The 21,980-nt window shown below is 36.4% G+C and overlaps 1 protein-coding gene across 2 annotated transcripts in view; it reads left to right on the top strand.

The window, feature by feature from the left end:
* Positions 1-21,980, top strand: part of PLXDC2 (plexin domain containing 2) — a 286,125-nt gene that overhangs the window by 147,420 nt on the left and 116,725 nt on the right. Inside the window, exons 11-14 of one of the 2 annotated variants that reach the window (XR_008354366.1) lie at positions 1,201-1,348; positions 2,865-2,903; positions 9,387-9,547; positions 14,275-14,928. Coding sequence is in view for 1 of the 2 variants with exons in the window: in XM_053468192.1 (XP_053324167.1) it covers positions 1,201-1,348; positions 2,865-2,903; positions 9,387-9,547; positions 14,275-14,391 (465 nt within the window). In the remaining variant the exon portion in view is untranslated. Of the gene's footprint in view, positions 1-1,200; positions 1,349-2,864; positions 2,904-9,386; positions 9,548-14,274; positions 15,178-21,980 lie in introns of those variants that run through there. The other variant, XM_053468192.1, reaches the window with a different exon arrangement.

Below are 21,980 nucleotides of genomic sequence, written 5' to 3'. Positions count from 1 at the left end.
TTAGCATCTTTACAGAGTTAGTACAGTAGGATTTGTGTTAGCAAATAATTTTAAGGGTAATTATAGTTTATCATAGTTTTAATAAGGATTCACTGGCATAAACGGGCATTGGTACTACTGAAAAGCAAATTAATAATTTGTTGAATCTTGATAACAGGTTCAAAGAGAACCTATTTTTTTATGTAATCAGTATTCCCGATGAGTAGTTTTGCTTTTTTATTCTTCAGATGAAAAAGCATTCATGACCCAGTGCATAGAAAGCTGGCAGTGAACACTTCAAATCATACACAAATAGTGTAATCATAATGAGTCCAGTCTAGAAAGGATAATGTACCATTTTAACCTTGAATGACTGAGCTGAAAGATGATGTATGATGATGCAATGTATGTGCCTGGAAACATTCATTGCTGGTAATAACGTTAATTATTATTAATATTCATTTTCTAACATCATTACTCATTACACCATTACCCATTAGGCCTGTTTATTCACTAAACCACGAGTTAAGGTGTGCTGAAACATTTTAACTCATAACTTTCATAACTATGCGTTAAATGAAAGGTATTTCTCATGTAAGAAGAGTTAACCCTTTATGATGCACAGAGAAACATGCCATACACCTCTTAAAGGTATCTTAAAGGTTGTACTTGTAAGCTGGCAGTGAATATGATTTTGTACAGTGGAGACGTGTGGAAATATAAATTGGAACAAATCTCCTAAAGAGAGGTCATAATTGGAATTGTCAAATTGTTTAAAACAACTCCCTTCTCTATGGACACATGCAACCATGTCTGATTATTCACACATATTGTTCATCAAGCCAAGTCTGAGGTCTGGCCTGGCCATACTCTGCTCATACGGCTCTGCAACCTATTCATCTGAGTAGAGTATATGGTAAGCTTGTGAAATCTCATCAAATATTTTTAGCTAGTTATGTTATGACTTTCTAGGTGTTTATTGAGGCGTGGTTCTATTTCTTTTGTTTTCCACTCGCCCTATCATTTTATGAGCACAGAAAAGCCTCCCAGCACAATGATTTGCTCCTTGAGAGACAGAAAAGGTTCATAGGCCAGTGCTTAGAATACAAAGATAAAGATACATGATAACTACTAGTATTATGTTGTACATAAAAGTTTTTTTTATTAGTATGTAAAATATAGATATTGAATTTAAATAAGTTTTCTCATTTGCTTTAATAGTCCAAAGATAAAGTTTGTGGAGATCTTGTACAGACAACTGAAGTTCCCCATCATACTACGACTGGGATCCATGCAACAACTTGGAGAGATTTAACTACTACATCAAGAATGTTTACATCACATCTCCCAAGCAGCCTCCCTACAGAAGGTAATTCATATAACACCCTACAGGGCATTTTCCTTACCATGTATGCTGAAACATGAGTGGGACATGGCAGCAAACGACCAATGTACTGAATAAATAAAAAATATATATATATATATCAAAAAAATCATTTTCTTTGTCCACTTACTCTCCTACATGAGAGTGGGGGCTGTCTAGGGCAGCCAGCAAATGGTGGCTTGGTGTGGAGGAGAGATACCCCTGCATAACATCAATGTAAATCATTGTTTCATAAGCAGAATTAGACAGACATTTTGAATTACTTGGTACCATAGAAAATGCTTATATGAATGGATAGAAGGCTGAGTTAGATCTATATCCCAGGTGGCTGTAAGCACAAAATAGTACTAAAGTTACCCATACTCTACAAAATCAAAATAAATAAAACTGAAAGACATTGTAGGAGCAAGATTTGATTTTATATACGAAAAGAGCTATCATAGAGAGGGCTACAATTTAGCTATGTCTAATTACCTCCCAAAGTGCACCTTAGAAAGTTGTACACTGAGGGAGAATCGCATAACGTAGCAGAAATCCGGGCTGGAATTCCTGCAACGCCTCACTTAATAGGACTAGGTAGACAGAAACAGTCCTAATCAAAAGGGAGATAAAAGACAGAGGATGGAATATTAAAGTATTATGCTCAGGTTGAACTTGCAGTGAAACTAACACAGTAATTGAGTCCAGTATCCCCTGAGCTTTACAGAGAACCATCCAGATGAACACATTTGTGAGGTTTTAGAATGGCCATAAACACCACGCTCACTCACAGAGTAGCCACTCACATAGGCACAAGCATTCTTATAGACTTTTCTAGTGTATCATTTAATTTCACCATTAACAGAACTGCAAATCGGCAGCAGTACAATAGTTAAATTCTCTATTCTTTACAAATAATGATTTTACTTATGTAACATTTGAACCAATGAACAACATGTTGAAGAATAGATGAAATCTGTGGTGTTGTTGAGCTAGAGTTTATCACATACATATGTAGCATGAAGTATATGAGCTCATTTTGTTATGCATCTGTTACTTTTTACATTATGTATAACCTTTTTTTTTTTATTCAAGTTCCGTAGTTTGAATAATGCTTAAAAACGTTCTGCTCTTCGAAAAGGTTACTGGTCATGGGCAATCTTGAAGACACATGATTCTGTTAAAACAAAGTTTAATTGCAAAAACATGGCGAGAATCCTGCATTTTGAAGTTTATATTTTTAGAATACTAAAATTAAGTAATTTAAAAATAAAATCACACTTACCTTAATACCTCTTTTCTTAAGTTATAGCAGGTTCTAATGCTAACCTATATTTTATTGTATTTCTGTACACATTCTAAACATGTTCTATATATTATTCATATGCCTTTATGTGTCGGAAAATGGACCCACTTTATGAAGCACTAAGTGTTTATCATAATTTGAAACTTTACAATGTTCTTTCGATATCACAATTGTCTTTTTTATGTTTTTTTCCTTATGCTTGACTTTATTTTGTAGATGACACAAAGATAGCGCTTCATCTGAAAGACAATGGAGGTAAGGTTCTGGATGCGGTATTCAACTATTCAGTCCCCATAACATTGTCTATATAGCTATGATATATCTTTATTGAAGCAGGTTTCCATTATGTATGAAGATATTTCTTTTTTTTTTTTTTTTTTTTTTGTAAATCGATTTTTATTTGATTTTGTCAAGAAAACAGGAAAGCGCTGAAAATGTTAAGTTAAAACTCATACTGCAACTAGAGTTTTAACTTAACAAGAAATAAAAAAGGGGCTCTATTTGCACAGAAGCTGATTACTCCAGCCAGGATTACTATGTGTCAAATTGAAAAATATAAAAAAAGCATATGACTCCATACCAACAACAAATGAAATGCTGGGCTTCTAGAGGCTTATGCAAAAAAGTTATACAGATGATTGGGGCGCAGGTACATATAGGGATTTATATGTACCTGCGCCCCAATCATCTGTATATCTTCATATTCGCACCCTAAGGAAGAGTGCTTTCTTGGGCTGCTGCGGTCATTTGGGAAGTATATTATCATTATTATTTTTCACTTTTTTCACTATTTTTATTTCACTCACGTACACGTGATATAGCATATTATTTTTATTTTATGCAAAAAAGTGCATTTATTTTCAGCATTTACAGGCATGCCCTTGTCCCGGTGGAAAGAAACAATGCCTTACATGTTTCACGCCCTCAGATGTAAGGCCCTCTTACATCTCTAGCATTTGTCATCAACTAGAAGCCCCATCATGCTCAGCTGAATTGGTGTTCTATACCTCATTGCCAGCACTTTTTACGTATTTTTCTGCACTTTGCACTCTGCCGAACAAGTACTTGCAGATTTCCTGCCATTGTTAGTTATTCATCGGTTAACCTAGAGCTGTTTCCCAGTTGCCCATAAATTTTAGGGGAACGAGCTTATGCTCTTCCAATAGCAGCTTGTATGGCAAAGAGATTGCGCAAGGAGGGGGACCCATTCACGTCAAAGGAGCACATTAATGTTTAGTGAATAGACCTGTATGTCTTATTTACCATCAGCTTCTCTCTGACAGTTCCTTTTGATACCCCTATTTCCACATTTGTTTCTATTTCCCTTCCATGTACTTTTTTCTATTCATACATACTCCCTGTCTATTTCTGGTTCATTCCCTATTTTTTTCTTCACTTCGGCCCCTAACAAACAGTCCTGTTTTTCTATCTTTGTCTTATTCTCTCTGTTTTCCCTACATTTTATTCCTGTATATATGCATATATATTTAAGCTTTGGAACAATAATATTTGGGGCTAAATGAAAGAATATTTATCTAATTTTAACTAGACTTTTTCATAAGGATGTCATAAAGGAATCTCGCCTTAAAGTACAGTTTGTAGGTGATTTTTTTGAATTAAAATGAATTAATTTTAAAAGGTGTCTGATAACTATACTCATCTTGAATCATGTATGTCACATAAATCCAGTTTTTTATGTGTTTAGTTCCAACTTGTTAGATATAAATGGGGCAAGAAGTATAAAAATAAATCAGAATGAAGAAAACAAATAACAATGTATGTTCAACAACACTGGGGTTATCGATGAAGGTCAGTTTTAAATAAAACACATTGGCTGGTGGGGTTTTAATAATAGTAATAAATAAAAACGATGTTCACTATGGGTACAAAAGAAACAATTCTGGGGGCAAGCCACAATCAGGGGGTTATTCCCTGCAAATAGGGACATCTGGTCATCCGACCAACAATTTCAGCAAAACTGTTGTTACTGTCCTGGTAGAGCAGAGTCTCACCAGGTTGATGATCTGCTACTTTTTTGTGACAGGTGTGTATCTAACAAAGCTGTCATGGCCTTTATGTCCGATCTCAGCATGCGTAGGACATCACTCTTTCCTAACAAGGCCTCACACAATGCTCAGTGCCAGCCCAGATATTTATATTATGTTTTTATAAAATTGCCAGCAGATACTGCACCACATCTTCAGTTGCAGATGTTCTGTTGTGATCATGTTCTCTAATCCTCAAGTCGCTAATTTTGCTGCAAGTCATGTAGCTCTACATACAAACATAAATAAACAACATCTAAGCGAGCAGAGCCCTCTTTACCGAATGTATCGGTTTGTCTCAGACCCCTTGAATATATGCATTGTGTGAAGCTTTATAAATAAAATATAATAATAATATGTTCTGGATGAATGCATTTATCATTATTCAACTGTATCAAGTCTTTACTTAATTATAGATTCACGCCCTAAGGGGAGATTACTTATCTAATACAAAATAAAGACTTTAAAGGCGCATAAAAGGGATTCACTAAACAGGTTTCTTATTTGTGTTCTGAAATGTACCTCCTAATCAGAGAACTTTTTTCTTAAATAATTCATAAGTGTTTGCCCCGGCATATATTTTAATAAGATAAAATTCCTTATTGCCAGGGGCATTACTTCAATGTAATCGGTAAACCTTGCAGACATCTTTAGTTTCAGAGTTCCAAGTCTGATGAATGCTGCGCTTGTATCCCTCCAAGGCAGGATTTTGTAAAAACTGTAATCAGCAGGAGCGATTTCACTGGAGAAAAACATGTACTTAATCAATACGATCGGATAGTCAGATAAGTCCTTTCAGATTACCGTATTTGGTTAAGTGCAGACATTGTATATTTTGCGAGCTATACATTATTAATATCATCCATGAACAAAACTATTTTTATGCAATAAATATATCTATATGAAGCCATGAACAAATACTATAAAAACCTTTCAATAATACTCCGATTTTTTTTTCTGCTAATTTGGTGGACTTTAAGAAAAGATGCGTATCGAACAAACAGTATATTCTTTTTTCATTTTAAAAAATCTATTATAGTATTAAAAAAATAAAATCTATAAGACATTAACAGCCCAACATTAATGACACCAACGCTATGATATGGATCGAAGACACAGATGTCATATTAAAGCAGGCATGTTATTGGTGAGATGCAGAATACTGAGTTATCAGTTTCTGTAATATAAGGTATGTTGATCAGATGATAAAATAAATTTTCTCTCACACTCCCGCAATCATCAACCTTCTGGGGTCCATCTCTGGCCACACTGCTCACAATGATATATTAACTACTCCAACTCTGACATCTTTATTACAAAATGTCAGTGGGGTCATTTAGGGCTTTAAAATGCTCCATTTTCAGTACTGAAACAATAACAGTTTATGTAATGTATTACTAAACACTCATCTACAGACACCAGACAAGCCAGAAGGCTTGCTTTTCCCTCAGAAATCTCATGGTGCTGCCACAACCACAAGGGATTCTGGGTAGGCGCATGCAAATAATGTCAACAATAATCACCTTTTGCCTCTATATCCTCTTTATACATGGATCCCTTGAAAGTAATTGCCCGCTGTACAAAACAGCAAAGTCCAGAGCAAACTCATTACAAAGTTGATACAGAGGCAAAAGGTGAATTTTGTTAACCTTATTTGCATGTGCCTACCCAGAATTCCTTGTGGTTGTGGCAGCGCCATGAGATTTCTGAGGGAAAAACATGCCTTCTGGCTTGTCTGGTGTCTGTAGATGATGTTTAATAATACTTCTACTGCCCCCTTAATTTTAAGTGGGAGGGTTTCCATCACCCTTACTCACCATAACTTATGTAATGTAATTTATTACAAAACTGAAAGATACCAGAGCCATGGTTCTCCATTTATTGCTTACTGAGCCTTAATAGAATACCAATTCTCTATTACGTCTGCAATTTGTATTTCTGAGAGAACGTAGTCCTAAAAAAAACATCAATGTGTCTTGAACAGTTTTCAATCTTTAGAAGCATTGTGTGTACATACTGCTTTGAGTATCTTATATATTATATTTCTTTAGAGAAATTTGTAAATGTATTATTTTGCCATCCTTCCCTTTAAAATCATTGATACAGTACAAAGTAACACTTGGTATCCTAAGGAAATACAAGATAAAGATGGGTTTTCAATATTTTTACTTCTCATTGTTTTGTGCCTCTTGACTTCCATGCAGTTCTATTGCAAAGTAGAGACAATATCAAGCAGTAATCACAAACCTATCTGCATCTCAATTACCTAAATCCTATATAGTATTTGCTGAAAGCTGACAGCACTGAAATTGTGGTTTTCGTTACCAAGTAATTCATCACGTCCTAGTAATTTCTGCAGCTAAATCGAATATATCCCCTTCTTCTTACTTTACTCTTACGTATTGCTGCTAGATTGTTTATCTCTATATCCTGCGTGTCCTATTAAGATATAACCTACTGACGGTCTTGTCTATGTATCATTAACGTTGATGTGCCTCATAAAGACTAGGCAACTAATTAAGACCTTACACATAAAAAGACAGGTCCAGGCAAGTGATTGTAACATAAAAACTTAATTAGTGGCACATTAAGAAAATTGGAAGTGATATGCTTAAGGGGGAAGTACGGAACATCTCTGAATGCAACGCAATAATATTTGGAGACCTGTTACAGGAAGCAGATGCATAATTTAAAGCAGGCATTATCCTATCATATGCATTCAAGCACGAATTGTGAAAAAAGGCCATATTATAAAAAAAATACAGAAATTTAGATTAGTAATGTAAGGAACTTTACCAGTAGCTAGATAAATGGAATAGCCTGCCAGCAGAAGTGGTAGAAGCTAAAATAGTGAGGGAATTTAAAAGCTATCCTGGAACTAAGATGAGAAGAAGGACTGATTACAGTCTATGTTTTCACATCAGGCTCAGTGGACAGACTAGATGGTGTTATTTGTCGTCAAATTCTTTATTTCTATATTTCAGAAAGATTCCTTAAAATAATATTCTAAATTTGGGATTTTTATTGCTAGCTTCTTTTTTAATTATTATTAATTCTTATTTGTAGCAACATCTGCAGTTTAGTAATTAGAATACGTTCTTCTACAAATAAGCCTCAAGAAACTCTTGGCCTCATACTAAGAAACTGTCGCTTGATATATGTGGCATGGCTTATTTTCCGAGTTGACAGGCTTGTTTATTGTCTCCGTAAAAACAGATTGAAATCAATTTCTCTTGAGGAGAGTAACCTTGAGGTGAAAGAATAGAGTCCTGATTATGGAAATCTCAAGTTACTTGCTATAGCTTTCATTACTTTTGTTGGCATTTATAAATCATTTTCTTATGTATGAATATTTTTGCTTTAATTAACCTACCTTCGTCAGCTATGCATGTTACATCATTTCTACTACAAAGGCATTTTCTATTGCAGCCTAGAACATGCATTGCGTGTCATAAAGGGGCATTTTGCTGTACCTGACAGCCCTACAACAGAAGAATGCATATTAAAGTAGTCTATGAGTACTTTAATATGTATTCTTAATATGTATTCTTCAAAGTATGAAAAAAAAAACACATATCTGAGGTAGATGCTGCAGCTACAAAGCTGCAGCTGTCTTCCTCCTCAGTGCTCTGATGATTATGGCTTCAAGCATCCAATCAGTGGCAGGAAAGCCCTCCCACTGAAACCCATGGGAGCTTTTTCTGTGGATGCGCACATGGGTCTGACCCCCGTCGTCAGCATTCACTGAGCCAGCGTTGGAGCTGACAGGCGGTAATTATATCATGTGCAAGAAGATGTGTTCAAACTATCACAGAAGACTGATAGGGAGCAAATGCATATGCATAGGGAGTAAAGGGGGAGTAAAGGGGCAAATGCATATAAGGGATCCTGCAGAACCCCCCCCATGCATTTGTAAAAGGGACACAACAGAAATTTAAAGGGACTTCTAAACTACAGTATCATATGCATTAAAGTGCATGTGGTGGCTGGAATGTCCCTTTAATTCACAGAATGCAGGCCGAGTTATACACATAAACATGACTGTAAACTATTTTACATACTAATACCAAATCAGTACTTTTTTTTAAAATTAAAACTTTTTATTCACCGGAACCTTAGTACAATACAGAAAAAGTGTCATCAGTGCGCATAATAAAAAAAAGAAAAGAGGCATCAGTATCACAAACAACGTAAAGTCAAATCAGTACTTTTTTTAATATGTCAAAAATATTATTACGTTGATACAGAGCATAGATAACTAATGCAAGTGTGTATGTTATCCTAAGAAAATAATATACTTATTGTAATGAAGCCCATGATAGTCTTTTAGTGTTAGGATCATGAGAACATGTTATTTTTTAGTATTTTATTACAGTAAGGAAACCATGTTGTAAGAATTGAATTTTTTGGTTTTTTTAATCTAACAATGCCAAAATCTTTTAAAGTAGAATATTATAGCATCAGCATTATTTGAAGTTAAATATAATTAAAATCCACTGTTACACGGATAAGGTCATAACTTTTTATTGATATACAAATGGGTAAAGATAAATGTTTAACACTTAAGTGGCTGGGTGGCAATTAAGGGGTTAAATGGAATGCAATGTAGGTCAGCATATAAACTATGTATAAACTTACAATATGGTAATTGAAAGTCACGTTAATATTTAATAAAACTGTCTCTTTTTTTTAGCGTCCACAGATGACAGTGCAGCGGAGAAGAAGAATGGACCGTTACACACTGGATTAATTATAGGAATACTGATATTGGTACTACTGGTTATTATTGGCATTTTAATAACCGTCTACATGTACCATCATCCAACATCATCTGCCAGTCTGTTTTTTATTGAGGTAAGCAAATATTGTAGCTGCACCCAAGACATATGTTATTTTCTAGTGATGTAGGGCTGAAAAGCAATCACTACATATTAACCCCTTAAGGAGAACAGGTTGTCCTTAAACCCATTATGGACAATGTACATGTACTTGTTGTGAAGGGGTTAATAGGGGTGTTCTGGTGTCCTATACACCCTCCACCAATGAAGAATACATAGGAAAGTACTTTGCAGGTACTTTAATAAACATTTGTTACTCGTGGGGGAAAAATATAAAGTACTTATCTTTAGGATAAGCTGCAGCTCATCGCCCTCAGTGGTCCCAATCAGTGTCAGGTAAGGGCTTCCATGGAAATAAATGGTAGCTTTGTCTGTGCACTAGCAAGGGGGTCTCGTTAGACCCCCTAGAGCTCTTTTGTACGCCGCACTAATAATGTAGCTGACTGGTGGTGAGTATTGCCTGTGTGCACTTTGGCAAGCAAGGAAACATATACCGTATTGGCTCGGATATAGGCCGCCCCCGTATATAGGCCGCACCCTAAAATAAACATGCTGCCACTCTGTCCTCTCCCCCCCCCCGAGATATGCTGCCACTCTGTCCCTCCCCCCCCGAGAGGGGGGGATGTAAAATGCATCATGCGGACGTTCACCGGCAGCGGCGCATCGCCGCTGCCGGTGAACGTCCACGCGATGCGCTTAGACAACCTCCCGTGCCGGCACTCCCCCCGTGGGAAGTGCTGGCACGGGAGGCTGTCTGAGCGTATCAGACAGTAGGATACAGGTCCCCTGCACCGCTGCGGGGGATCTGTATCCTGACCCCGCTGCCTGCCCGGCGCCCGGGACTGCATGTCCCGGGCATCGGGCGCTAGACCCCGAATATAGGCCGCACCCCCACTTTAAAAACTTAAAGTGGGGGAAAAAAGTGCGGCCTATATTCGGGCCAATACGGTACATTGCTTTCAAAAGTGTCTTTACTGTTTACTGCTTCTAACAGCTATTGTAGGAATTAAATGGGAACAAAGTATTTTATATGAATAAAGTATTAACTGTTATGGGTGTAATTGGACATGTTTGCTGTAATGATGCGAGAAAATTAGGCTTCCATATTTTCTGGTATAAGTATCACACCGACTATGCGTGCCAAGTCTCTTTATAAAATACTTTGCCCTTGAATTTAGATTATCACCTGAGTATACAAATACTGTATAATAATATGTCCTGGAACGTCAGAAAAGCTCTATTAATATGTCTTCTGGAACAAAAGTGTGTAATAAAATGAATTACAATGAATTGTAATTGTAAAAGTCGACGACGCACAATTTAGGTCAAGCCAATTTACCACGTCTCCTAAAGATAAAAAAAAAAGTGTTTAGCAAATAAAATATTTATAAAGATTTCATAAAGAAAAAGACATTATTCTACTGGTATTACAGAGTCCTGAAAAACATTGTACCAGTCTATGTTAACAATAAATCATAAGCAAAGTAATTTTTGCTGCTTAAGAAATCTGTTTTCAACATTTAAATGCTTGACAAGACTACTAAAAATCAATAATATGTGTAAATTTGTATTGTAAAATAGGAACTGACCCAATTTTAGTATTATGTACTATATGAACCTTTAAAGGACATTCTAGCCGTCATATGTGCTTCGTCGCTACTTGATCCCTTAAAATGTTTATGTTGTCCCGTTTCAAATGGGGGGACTCTGCAGAATATGCCCTGTAAAATGCATTTGCCCCTTTCCCCATCCCCCAGCTCCAAACAATCCCTCAAGGGTGCAAATTCTGTGTCATTGCGGGAAACTCTTTACCTAATGGTACATGAGCTGTGGTTTCTTTCAGGTTCCTCATGAGCACGAGTTAACGGTTTTCCTCACCTTGCCATCACACAATTTAATATAATTTACTATTCTAGGTCATAGGAGATTGTCTACTCTCTGTATTCTCAAACAGAATACCATTATTATTAACCCCTTAATCACAAAGCCCGTACATGTACAGGCTCAAAATGCATTGTTTTCAATGGGTTTAGGGCCGCCCATTGTCCTTTAGGGGATTATAATGTAGCCCCATTGTATTCTGCAGCCTATACAGTGGCTCAATATATAACTAGTAGTAAACCAGGTAACAATTTGGATTTACAGGAATGAAAGTTTAGGTGAGACCAGCTAAAACGAGTTTACAATCCTGAATAATACAGTGAGATCAAATATATTTTCTACAATAATGCTATTTGGTAAATTGTATGCTTAATATTGGTACATAAAATTCCTAGCCATGAATCCACCTCAAAATGATGTAAAAACTAACATGAAACACTAGTTTATATTTACTTTAACTTAATTAATTTACTTTAACTCCAGGCACGCTATTTAAATATTTGTCTATGATGCATATTAAATGATAATGTTAATGTTTTTACTTATTTGTGCTGTATCTATAGAATAGCATGAGCAATATCCCATACAGCACAACTTACTAAAGTGTTGCAGAGAAGAGGAAGAGTAGGTATTGGAATATCGACTGATTAATAATAACAGTCATCCAATGCAACTGTTGAGTTGTTCCAATTATGACAAAAATAGAACACAGATTCTGAAATTCATTCTCATGTGCAGCACATTTCAGTGGAAAATGTGTAAAGTCATGTATCAGTTCCCAGGAAAGACACAATTCAGATACAATTTATTTTTCATTATAATGATGGCACAATACTTCTTTTTTGCATCTTTCTTTATGTTCTCTAACCCTCTCTCTCTCACTTTCTTCTCCTTTCTCCACCTTTCAGTATGTCAGTCCGTCAATGTGCGTACAAGATATTATAACTAATATATCATTATAATATCAATAATATTAATGATATGTTTAAATTGATTAAATTGAGGAAATATTTAAAGGCAGGCCAGACAGGTTTGCAACTACCTATATCTTCCAAAGGGTTAATATGAAAAGTTTGCAGGAAAGGGAAGGTTTCATGAATTATTACTAGAATTCAAATGGAAGAAATTGTTAGTTTCACCTTTATTTGTCCCTTTCACATTAACGGAGTTGTTCAAACCTGAGCAGACTCATAAAGAACATAGTGAGGACAATCCTGACATCTTCACTGTAAGAAACCATCTAGATTATGATCACCAATAGCATGTTAATCATTTCTGGCTGCAGAATGCATTGGCATTTAAATTGAACATGAATTCATCTTTATGAAATGTATACAATTAAGCAGAACTCTCCGTGAAAGTTCGATGAAAATCTCTGCAAAATAAGAGAGTATTCTTTCCAGACACCCAACACTGTTATTTCCTATTCTGCAACACATAAAACAGCAAGATGACAGAAGTAAATCTAGTTCTGACTCAGTCGCGCAGTTCCTGATTTAAGCACAAGAGTAATTGAACTTTATAACTTATTTATGTAACTAAGTTATTTAGAATAATAATAAAAATGTATTTTATATAAACAAACACATTTACAAAGCTATGCTTAAAGGGACAGTTTAATGTCCCAGTGACGTATTCCAAAGAATGATGAACGTTAAAGTACTTTACTATTCCAATAATGTATATTAAAGTATTTACCTTATGTGGAAGCTGCAGCTCCCCCCATACTCCGTGGTTTGCCAATTCCTGCCACTGATTGGCTGCTTAAAGGATCTTAAAGTGCTGTCATTAGAACCCCCTCCATGACATTTGACGAGCCAGAGCTGGAGTTGACTGGCAGTACGTAAGTATATCATGTGCCAAGAGATGTGTTTGGCTTAACATGTCTTCAACACATGTCATGCAGAAGACATGTTAGGCCAAACACATCTCTTGGGACAAAGGGGGCAAATGCAGATTAAGAGATTCTGCAGAATCATCCGTATAGTAACAAGGGGAAAACCATGTAGATTTACAAGGAACCTTGCAGCGTTATATGCATTAAATTGCATGTGGTGGCTGAACTGTCTCTATAAATGATGATACTTTTAACGTACTGTTATTACTCGCAGGGTTGGAGTTGAACAACTTCCTTTTGTTTATACCTTTACCTGCGTAATCAGTCTTCGGAACTTTCTTTATTAGATTTCTAAAATAAACCATATAAATGAAATCTAATACAAAAACGTGTTATCAGGATCCATTAGTTTCAGCTATGTGTCCTGGGTTGAAGCCTAGAGATGTAGCCGAACAGATTTACCTTCCTATTCCCTATGACGCATCTTGATCAATGAAGCAGCATCTATTGACTTGCTGGAGAGTTTAATTTACTTAACACAGAGAGGCCAGTTGACTTAATGCAGAAAGGATAGATAGCTCAATATTTATTTTTAATTAAAAGGAAATAAAAAAACATACCCTATATGTTTTTGTGTAGCTTCTAAACCATTTGTTAGTAATTAATACCATACACGTCCACATGCAAATATTTAGTGGTTATTGAGTATTGATGTGTTCTGAAAAGTGCTGTATAATTACTTAGTTGGGTGTTTTCCAGTTAGTTTGTGGAAGTCTAGGATACTTAGTGACATTCCCACCATGAGGCCTGTTGCTTCCTACCTCTGGTGTAATACATATTTAAATGTCACTTTTTAGCTGAGTTTACATATCTACATATCTGAATTACAGTATCTTTTTTAGGAACGTTTAATATATATATATTAAAAACAAATAATGAGAGCAAATCAAATGTATGCTAAGAAACACCAAATAAGGTAATCTTTGCCTTGAATAATTATATGTTTCCTTTTTTTTTTACAATAGCGCCGCCCGAGCAGGTGGCCAGCAATGAAATTTAGAAGAGGATCTGGACATCCTGCTTATGCTGAAGTTGAACCCGTTGGAGAAAAGGAAGGCTTCATAGTCTCAGAGCAGTGCTAAATATGTAGGACAAGATACTAGTACTGGTTTCTGGTGGAAGACATTTACATTTTGCATATATTTTACAAAAAAAAAAGCTGTGAGCCACCAACTGAGAAACCTGCAGACGTTTCTATCCATCTTTGATAAAGAAGAGATCATCTTTTTCAGATAATCCAATGCTCTTGGTATAATTCTAATTTGGAATATTGCAGTAAATCCTGGGCACCTCTGGTGGACAACAGTAGTGAATGAACTAAAATTCTTCTACTGGCTTGAGGAGAGACTTGAATACTGATCAACATACAGTATATAGCTTTAGCACGCCACCATTTTGTTTTTGTGTTATTTTTTGGGTGCTTTCCTTACTACTCACGAACAAATACAAGTACAGGATAGCAAACCAATTTACCAAATAGACTGAATTAAACTTTGCGAGTGAAGAATAAGTGGATTCTCCTTGTATAGAACAAAAGATGTTCCAAAACATTTTACAGAGTAGCCATCAAATTGTTGTTTGTGAGGAAGGGTTGCTTCTCTCATCGATTATTAAATGATGTGCTTTATATAAAAAATCCAGCCAAAAACGGAATTCTAAAAATATCTGTAATATTTATTTTGCTCTTGTTCGTGTCCAACAAGAAGAATCTAATTTGTGACAACAGCTGTCACCTTCTTAGGTACCTTTAAAAAGATCTCTGTGTGTGGATCTGGAGACCGTGCCTTCTCAGGAACCTAGAAATCTAAAAATGTAATGTCTCAGATGGCTCTATATATTAATAAAAGAAAATTCAAAAGTTGTAGAAATCTGTATTATATGTTACAACATATAGTATTACAGTGATGGTCAATGTGATTTTTGTGCACACGACATGCTTATAGTAGTGTGTATGCCTCAGATAAAATAATATGCATTTTTCATGATTTTGAAAACTTTTTTTGTTTATTTACCATGTCAGTGCAATGGCTCCTGAGAAGCTGCTGTCTGCAGCCTTGGTGGTATCTATCATATCTGCCATAGACAAAGTACTGCTATCGTTCCGCCTGGAAATTAAAAAGAAACTCAGTTTTTAAGGAAAATGATAAACACGTTTTCTCTTAATTTTTAATGATGAAGCAGTAACTGCCGATAATCTATTCTTTACAATAGTCAATTTTTTTAAAACAATATGTCCCGCTTTTCATTAAAAAAATACCTAATTAATAACGCATTTCAAGTCATTCCAGCCTTTAGGAAGAAGAGTGCCATGATTATGATTATATGTCAATTTCTTCAGATAACACAAACACTTTATCACATATTTAGAGATAGAAAAATAAATTTACATTTAAAGAAAATGAATTCCCCCTCCAATATTTTCAGAAGAAACACATTCTGTATTTAAATCCAAATATGAATGCCTTAGTTTAGATTTTTTAGAATAGAAGGCATACATATTATATTGTGACCTGCTCCATTCTTTATTTTTACTGGCCCGAGAATAACACAATGCACAATATCAATGTTCAAGTATAAATAGTTTTACCTGTTGCTTTATAATTTGTAACTGTTGATAGAATATACCATTTGTTTCCAAATTTTCAAAGGATATTACTCTCTTTCTTCACAACATCAAACCAAACAACCTTTTTAACTCTGTCTTTTTACATTTTGTTGTATATGATTATTTGATGTTCTGCAGCTTTATTGATTTATTTCTGGGTTTGCTTTGAATTTTACGACTCCAGGGCAGCCTTTCAACAGACTGGTGTTTTGTTTTGCCCTCTCAAGCCATACCCCATCTCCTTAACCTCCTGACTTCTATAAAAAGCAGGCCTCCAGATGATCATAACTGGGAAGCTCCCAGATATGTTAAAGGGTTGAGCTAGCTATACCAGGACATGGGTGTTGGGAAAAAAATAACATTTACATTTTAGTGGCCATCCATCAAGCAATACTCTTGAGTTCTTATCTTCATGCCATGGAAAGCCGCTCCCAAAAACCAGAAATATTAGCTTCAAATAAAAAACACAGAAAAAATCCTTTCTGTGCAATAATGACTGTGGATTCTAAAATGAAGGCTGGTTGCGTGGAAGAATGCATTGCATCCTCAATTGCCTTGAATGAAAGTCTATTACTCTATTACTCATGGGTTAACGAATGTGCAACTTGTATAAACTCAACTCTCCTGCCGTCAAGTGTATGTAAGCTGAGTGTTAATTTTTCCAAAGTTCAAATGTAAATCATCAATAATGACTCAAGACATTCCACAAACTCCCAAAGTAAACTCCCAAAGTGCACTGTACTTATAGTCTAGATTATTCATCTGATACATTCATAGGCTCTGCTTCCTATGTCTTAGTATTCATCCATTTTCATGACTTCCCAGTCTTAAGACTTCAGCGCCATTATCTACATCTAAGTTTGGTCAATGTGCTTCCAGTTGTGAAGCCACATATACTACAATAGGGGCAGCTGCTGCAGTATTTGGGAAAGCTCTTGTGTTAGCAAGCAATATATTTGGGACGTTTTAAATTATTTGCTGATCTTAAATTCTTGTTTAAGGTAAAGTCATTGTACTATCTGAAAAATGGGAAAAAAAGATATATATATATATATATTTTACCTGGTTGGTTAAAAGATCACATGATTGGCAGTTTATAAAGAAGTCTATGTTACTGTGTCTTTTGACCTATTCATTGAAATCTAAATCTTGTGTTGTATGCAATAACCTGGAATTTTCCATCTCCTCATTTCTCCTCCATAGTTTTTCATATTTTCTATTATAATAAATATAATTTAAAAAAATAAATTCAGTGCTTAAAGTGGATGCAAGTACAACATTACAACAACTAACATAATTAACATAAATCACAACAGACTCTAGAGCTCTTTGATTGATTTTAGTATTAGTCACTAACAAGCATACCTGAGAACTTCTAAGCTCCGGCTACCCGGAGCCTTCCCTTATGGGACAAGGCAAGGACTGCTCACTGATGTCAGTGGGCGTTCCCGATGACGACGGTGGGTGTTCCAGCTGATGTCGGGGGCATTCCTGCTGACATCACGGGAAACACCCCCATTTAAAGGGGAAATGGGCGGGGAGTAGGACGTGTCAAGACCCCGCTCCTGCGACCCGTAGGATTCGGGTCTTGACCCGGAGAACCAGAGAGGCGGTGCTTCACCCACAGATCTCTGGGTCAAACCCGGAGAGTTCCCAGGTATGCTAACATGGACTTAAGCAAGGTGGTAAGTTGTGTGACGCTTGCAGAAGCACAAAGCAAAGTGACAATTTAACGTTCCTGCATAGCTTCTGTAAGCCGTCCAATGTTCAGCTCCCATTGTTTCAGTCTTTCAGCACCCACATTTACACGAGAAATTCACAATTTGACCATTTCACAGAAGCTGTATTACTGCCTTTTTATGGAGTTCACCAAGGTTTGAGTTTGGGAAAAAGAGACTCTAACAAGATTTTTTTCCTTAAAAATACCAAATTGGTACTTTACACTTTCATAGCGAGTACCTCTAAACTATTTTATTTGTATTTAATTCCCTGCACACCTGACTTTGTGATGAGTAAAACAATACTCTATGGGATATGAAGCATAGGTTTCATAGAGGCATCATCAAAAATGCATATTGTGTATTATGCATTTAGAAATGCATGGCAGATGTTCTACATCCTGAGGCCTCAACAAATATTAAGTAACCCATATCATCAACGTCTTCTGAAAAGACAGTTCTAATATATAGGCTAGGCTTATTAAAAAAATACAAAGCATGGACAGAAAAACCCACACCAGTTAGGGGTATGCTAGGAAACATCTCTTTTTGTTATTATTTTACATTATCAGTTTTGTAAAATTCAAAATAAATAGAAAAGGTTATAGACATATCAAGCTAGTCAGAATTCTATAATTATCTTTGAAAATAGCAATTGATCCAGTTGTGAAATGGTATTACCGTGTTTCCCCGAAAGTAAGACAGTGTCTTACTTTCTTTTTATCCCTAAAAGCCCCACTATGTCTTACTTTCGGGGTATGTCTTATATTGGGAAAAAATTGAGAGTGATGGGAGTTATGATGTACTTTTAGAGCATAATTAGATCATGAAAAAGACATTGGAAATGGTACAGCATAACACCCATCACTCTCACACACTTACCAATCAACACACCTACCAATCCACACGTATACCAATCCACACACATATACACCAATCCACACGTATACACAAATCCACACACATATACACTAATCCACACACATATACACCAATCCACACACATATACACCAATCCACACACATATACACCAATCCACACACACATACACCAATCCACACACACATATACACCAATCCACTCTCACTTAATGCTTTCCTACCTTTCCTTTCTTCTTTCAGCTTCTTTTCCTCCTCTTCGCTCCTCTTCTTCAGTTCTTGTCTCCTTCCGGGTCAGAGGGCACGGACAGCGGTGGGCGCGGCTTCAGTGTTGTGCGCCGGGATCTGACAAGAAACCCCGGCGCACAACAGCTGTTGCCGCGCAGATCACAAGGGAGCGGTATCGGAGGTCATTAACAGACCTCCGGCTCCCTTGAGTGATTTTAAGCCGGGTTGAACCCGGCTTAAAATCACTCAAGGGAGCCGGAGGTCTGTTAAAGACCTCCGATACCGCTCCCTTGCGAGCCTGCTCCTCCAGCGGCGGACATTACTGTCCGTCTCTGGAGGGGTGCCGGGTGCCGCAGGTTGGCACCCCCTGGAGTGTGGCGCCCTGTGCGGTCGCACACCCCAAAGGTCGGCCCTGCTCTAAGGGGCCGGCCTTAGGGGTCTGCGGCCGCACAGGGTTTAAATAAAAACATCGGGGTTTTTTTTCAACTTTATTTAACATCCTCCATGTTAAATAAAGTTAAAAAAACTTTATTTAACATGGAGGATGTTAAATAAAGTTAAAAAAAAACCCCGATGTTTTAATTTAAATCCTGTGCAGCCGCAGACACGTAAGGCCGGCCTTGGTGGGGACTTCCCGGCCCCTTAGAGTGGCGGACCCGGCAAATCCCCCGTGTTTCCCCGAAAGTAAGACATATGTCTTACTTTCGGGGTACGGCTTATATTAGCCGACCCCTCTGAAACCCCCGATACGTCTTACAATCGGGGGTGTCTTACTATCGGGGAAACACGGTATGTACCAAAAAGTATTATGGTTCCAAAGTTAGGGACAATAAACCACCTAAGGCTGAGTTTAGTGGCATTTGATGAAAAACATGCACTGCTAGCAACTTCAGTTCCAAGACTAAGACCAGCCTTTTAACCCAATAGTGAGGTGTCTGGAAAGTAGAACTATCAAACACACAGCTGTAGGGCATACATAGAAAGCAATTAAAAAACCCGGTCATGGCGTAAATGTCTCAGTACTCTAGAGTTCTCAGTATCTATACGAGAAAAGATATGCAAATGCACATATGCACTAAATAATTCTGGTAATAACCTAGAACCCAAAACAAGTCTCCACCTGCCCCTCCACCTGTTCCCACCCATCCCCCAAACCTGTATAAATTACATAGGCTTTCTTGAACTCATCTCCTGTCTCATTCCTCTTTCTGTGGTTGGTAGTACTTATAAGCTTTCCAGAAATAACAAAAAAAATCTAAATGCCCGAAGAAGAGACCTAGATAGTCTCAAAAGCTTGCAATCCTTTCTATGTCAGTTAGCCAATAAAGGCATCATATTTACCAAATTAGCTTTCTCTCTTTCAATGGCTTACATGGTGCAAATCTATTTATTTGGTGAACATCAGAGCCAAATGTAAATCATACCATTAAAGGGACATTTTCCAGGCTTAGCTTGTGTGTGATTGTGTCAGAACACATTTTGAAAAAGAATGGCTACAACTCATTCTCATGTGATATGAGATAGGTGATGTAGTGACATCAAATCAAGTGAGAGATTTCATTACCAAAAACATTCCCACTGAGCCGAGGGAATATCATTTTTCAGATTCAGCATTTTCTCAGCCATCCAGTTTATATTTTTATTTAAATCACCACCTTCTGGCGCATTGCACATTTTTAATATAAATGATAATTTTGAAAGATATTTGGATGAACTTGTTACCTTCATCGAGGAGCTCTGGTCAATACATTTAACTGTGCATTATTAAATCTGTCCCTTTTCTTATACTCTCATGTGCTTTACAAAAGTAACAGTTATTAACATTACTTTAGAAACGGTCAAAGGATTATTCCAGCACTTTTCAATACTGGTTATTAGAAAGTAGGATTTACAGCTTACAATTATCAATTAGTAGCGTGCAAACCATGTAACAAAAGAAAGTTCAGAGCTCAAGGTCCTAACGCCAGATTTTGCATTAGCAAATAACCATAAAAAATACATTATGGCTGTCTGTTTTCAATTATCAATTAGAAGCAGTTGTAGAAGGTGCTAGGTCCATTCCATCCAGACTGAATACTTCAGAGCTCCTTTTTCTTGCAGGCAGCTCTTATACCCGGAGATGTATTTATTCAACTGGAGGAAAGCTGGAAACCAGGAATGGAAGTCTTTGTAACTCTATATATATATATATATATATTTATATATATATATAAATATATATATATATATATATATATATATATTATTCCATGAAAGTCCAACATTCATGATCATTATTATCTACTTCTGAAAACATTAAACCCACCCTACTATATTGATTTATTTAAAAAAAACCTGTAGGGTGGCTGACATTTCCTCTTTTGCTGGCTTTGACAGTCTATCCTTTCCATGCAAACGGCACGAATGGTGGGACTGATGGACTCAGTGCTTGAAATGGAGTTTATGCATCCTGTCATAGTGTGTGTGCACACGCGGTGGGCCTGAACATCTTAAAGTGCATTGGCTATGGCAGAGATATACCAAGGGTACGTGCTGAATGCTGCTCATATCTAATAAAATCACTGCTAACACTTCAGAGAGAGTGCCTTCACCCAATAACCCCTATTACAAACATGTCTGCCTCTTTAAGACATGGGATAAACTCTTAAAATGATTGGCTGCAATAATGCGTGTACAATGTTATGAATAAAGATAAAGCCAAGTTGTTCAAAAGATAATTCAGCAGACATTGCAGAAATAGCTTAAAAGCAAAATGTTTATTTAATTTCTTTGTGTAAGTGGAAAATTAATCCAATGTTCCCAAGAAGTAGAATAATATTTGTAGAATATATTTAGAAACGAGATTATTTAACTCACGTTGCATAATGCATTATTTTTCTAAGTAAAAGGACATAGGGAGAATAATTTTATAACGTTAAGGTCACATCCATTATTTACAATTTGCAAAAGTTATAGAATTTTTGCTATTCTAAAAATAATTCACTAATCTCTCTGCATCTTGTGTTGAAAATCAATTTTCATAAAAGCATTTTTAAATGTCAACTTAGTATATTTAATGGAGATCCATATCCCAGAAATGTTCGATTCACTTCTTTCACGTATCTCTCTTTGGCAACAACCAAATTTAGCGCCACGAATAATCTAAATGTGTGCACTTAACTTTTCAGTCCAAGGGCTAAACATGAAGACTGGATGCTGCATTGTCCATAGTTTAGGCATACCTTCCAACTATCCTTATGAG

The sequence above is a fragment of the Spea bombifrons genome, chromosome 5 (genome assembly GCF_027358695.1).
Source record: "Spea bombifrons isolate aSpeBom1 chromosome 5, aSpeBom1.2.pri, whole genome shotgun sequence".
NCBI classification, from domain to species: Eukaryota; Metazoa; Chordata; class Amphibia; order Anura; family Pelobatidae; genus Spea; species Spea bombifrons.
The sequence above is the reverse complement of the archived record's forward strand: the minus strand, read 5'-3'. Positions and strand labels throughout refer to the sequence as shown.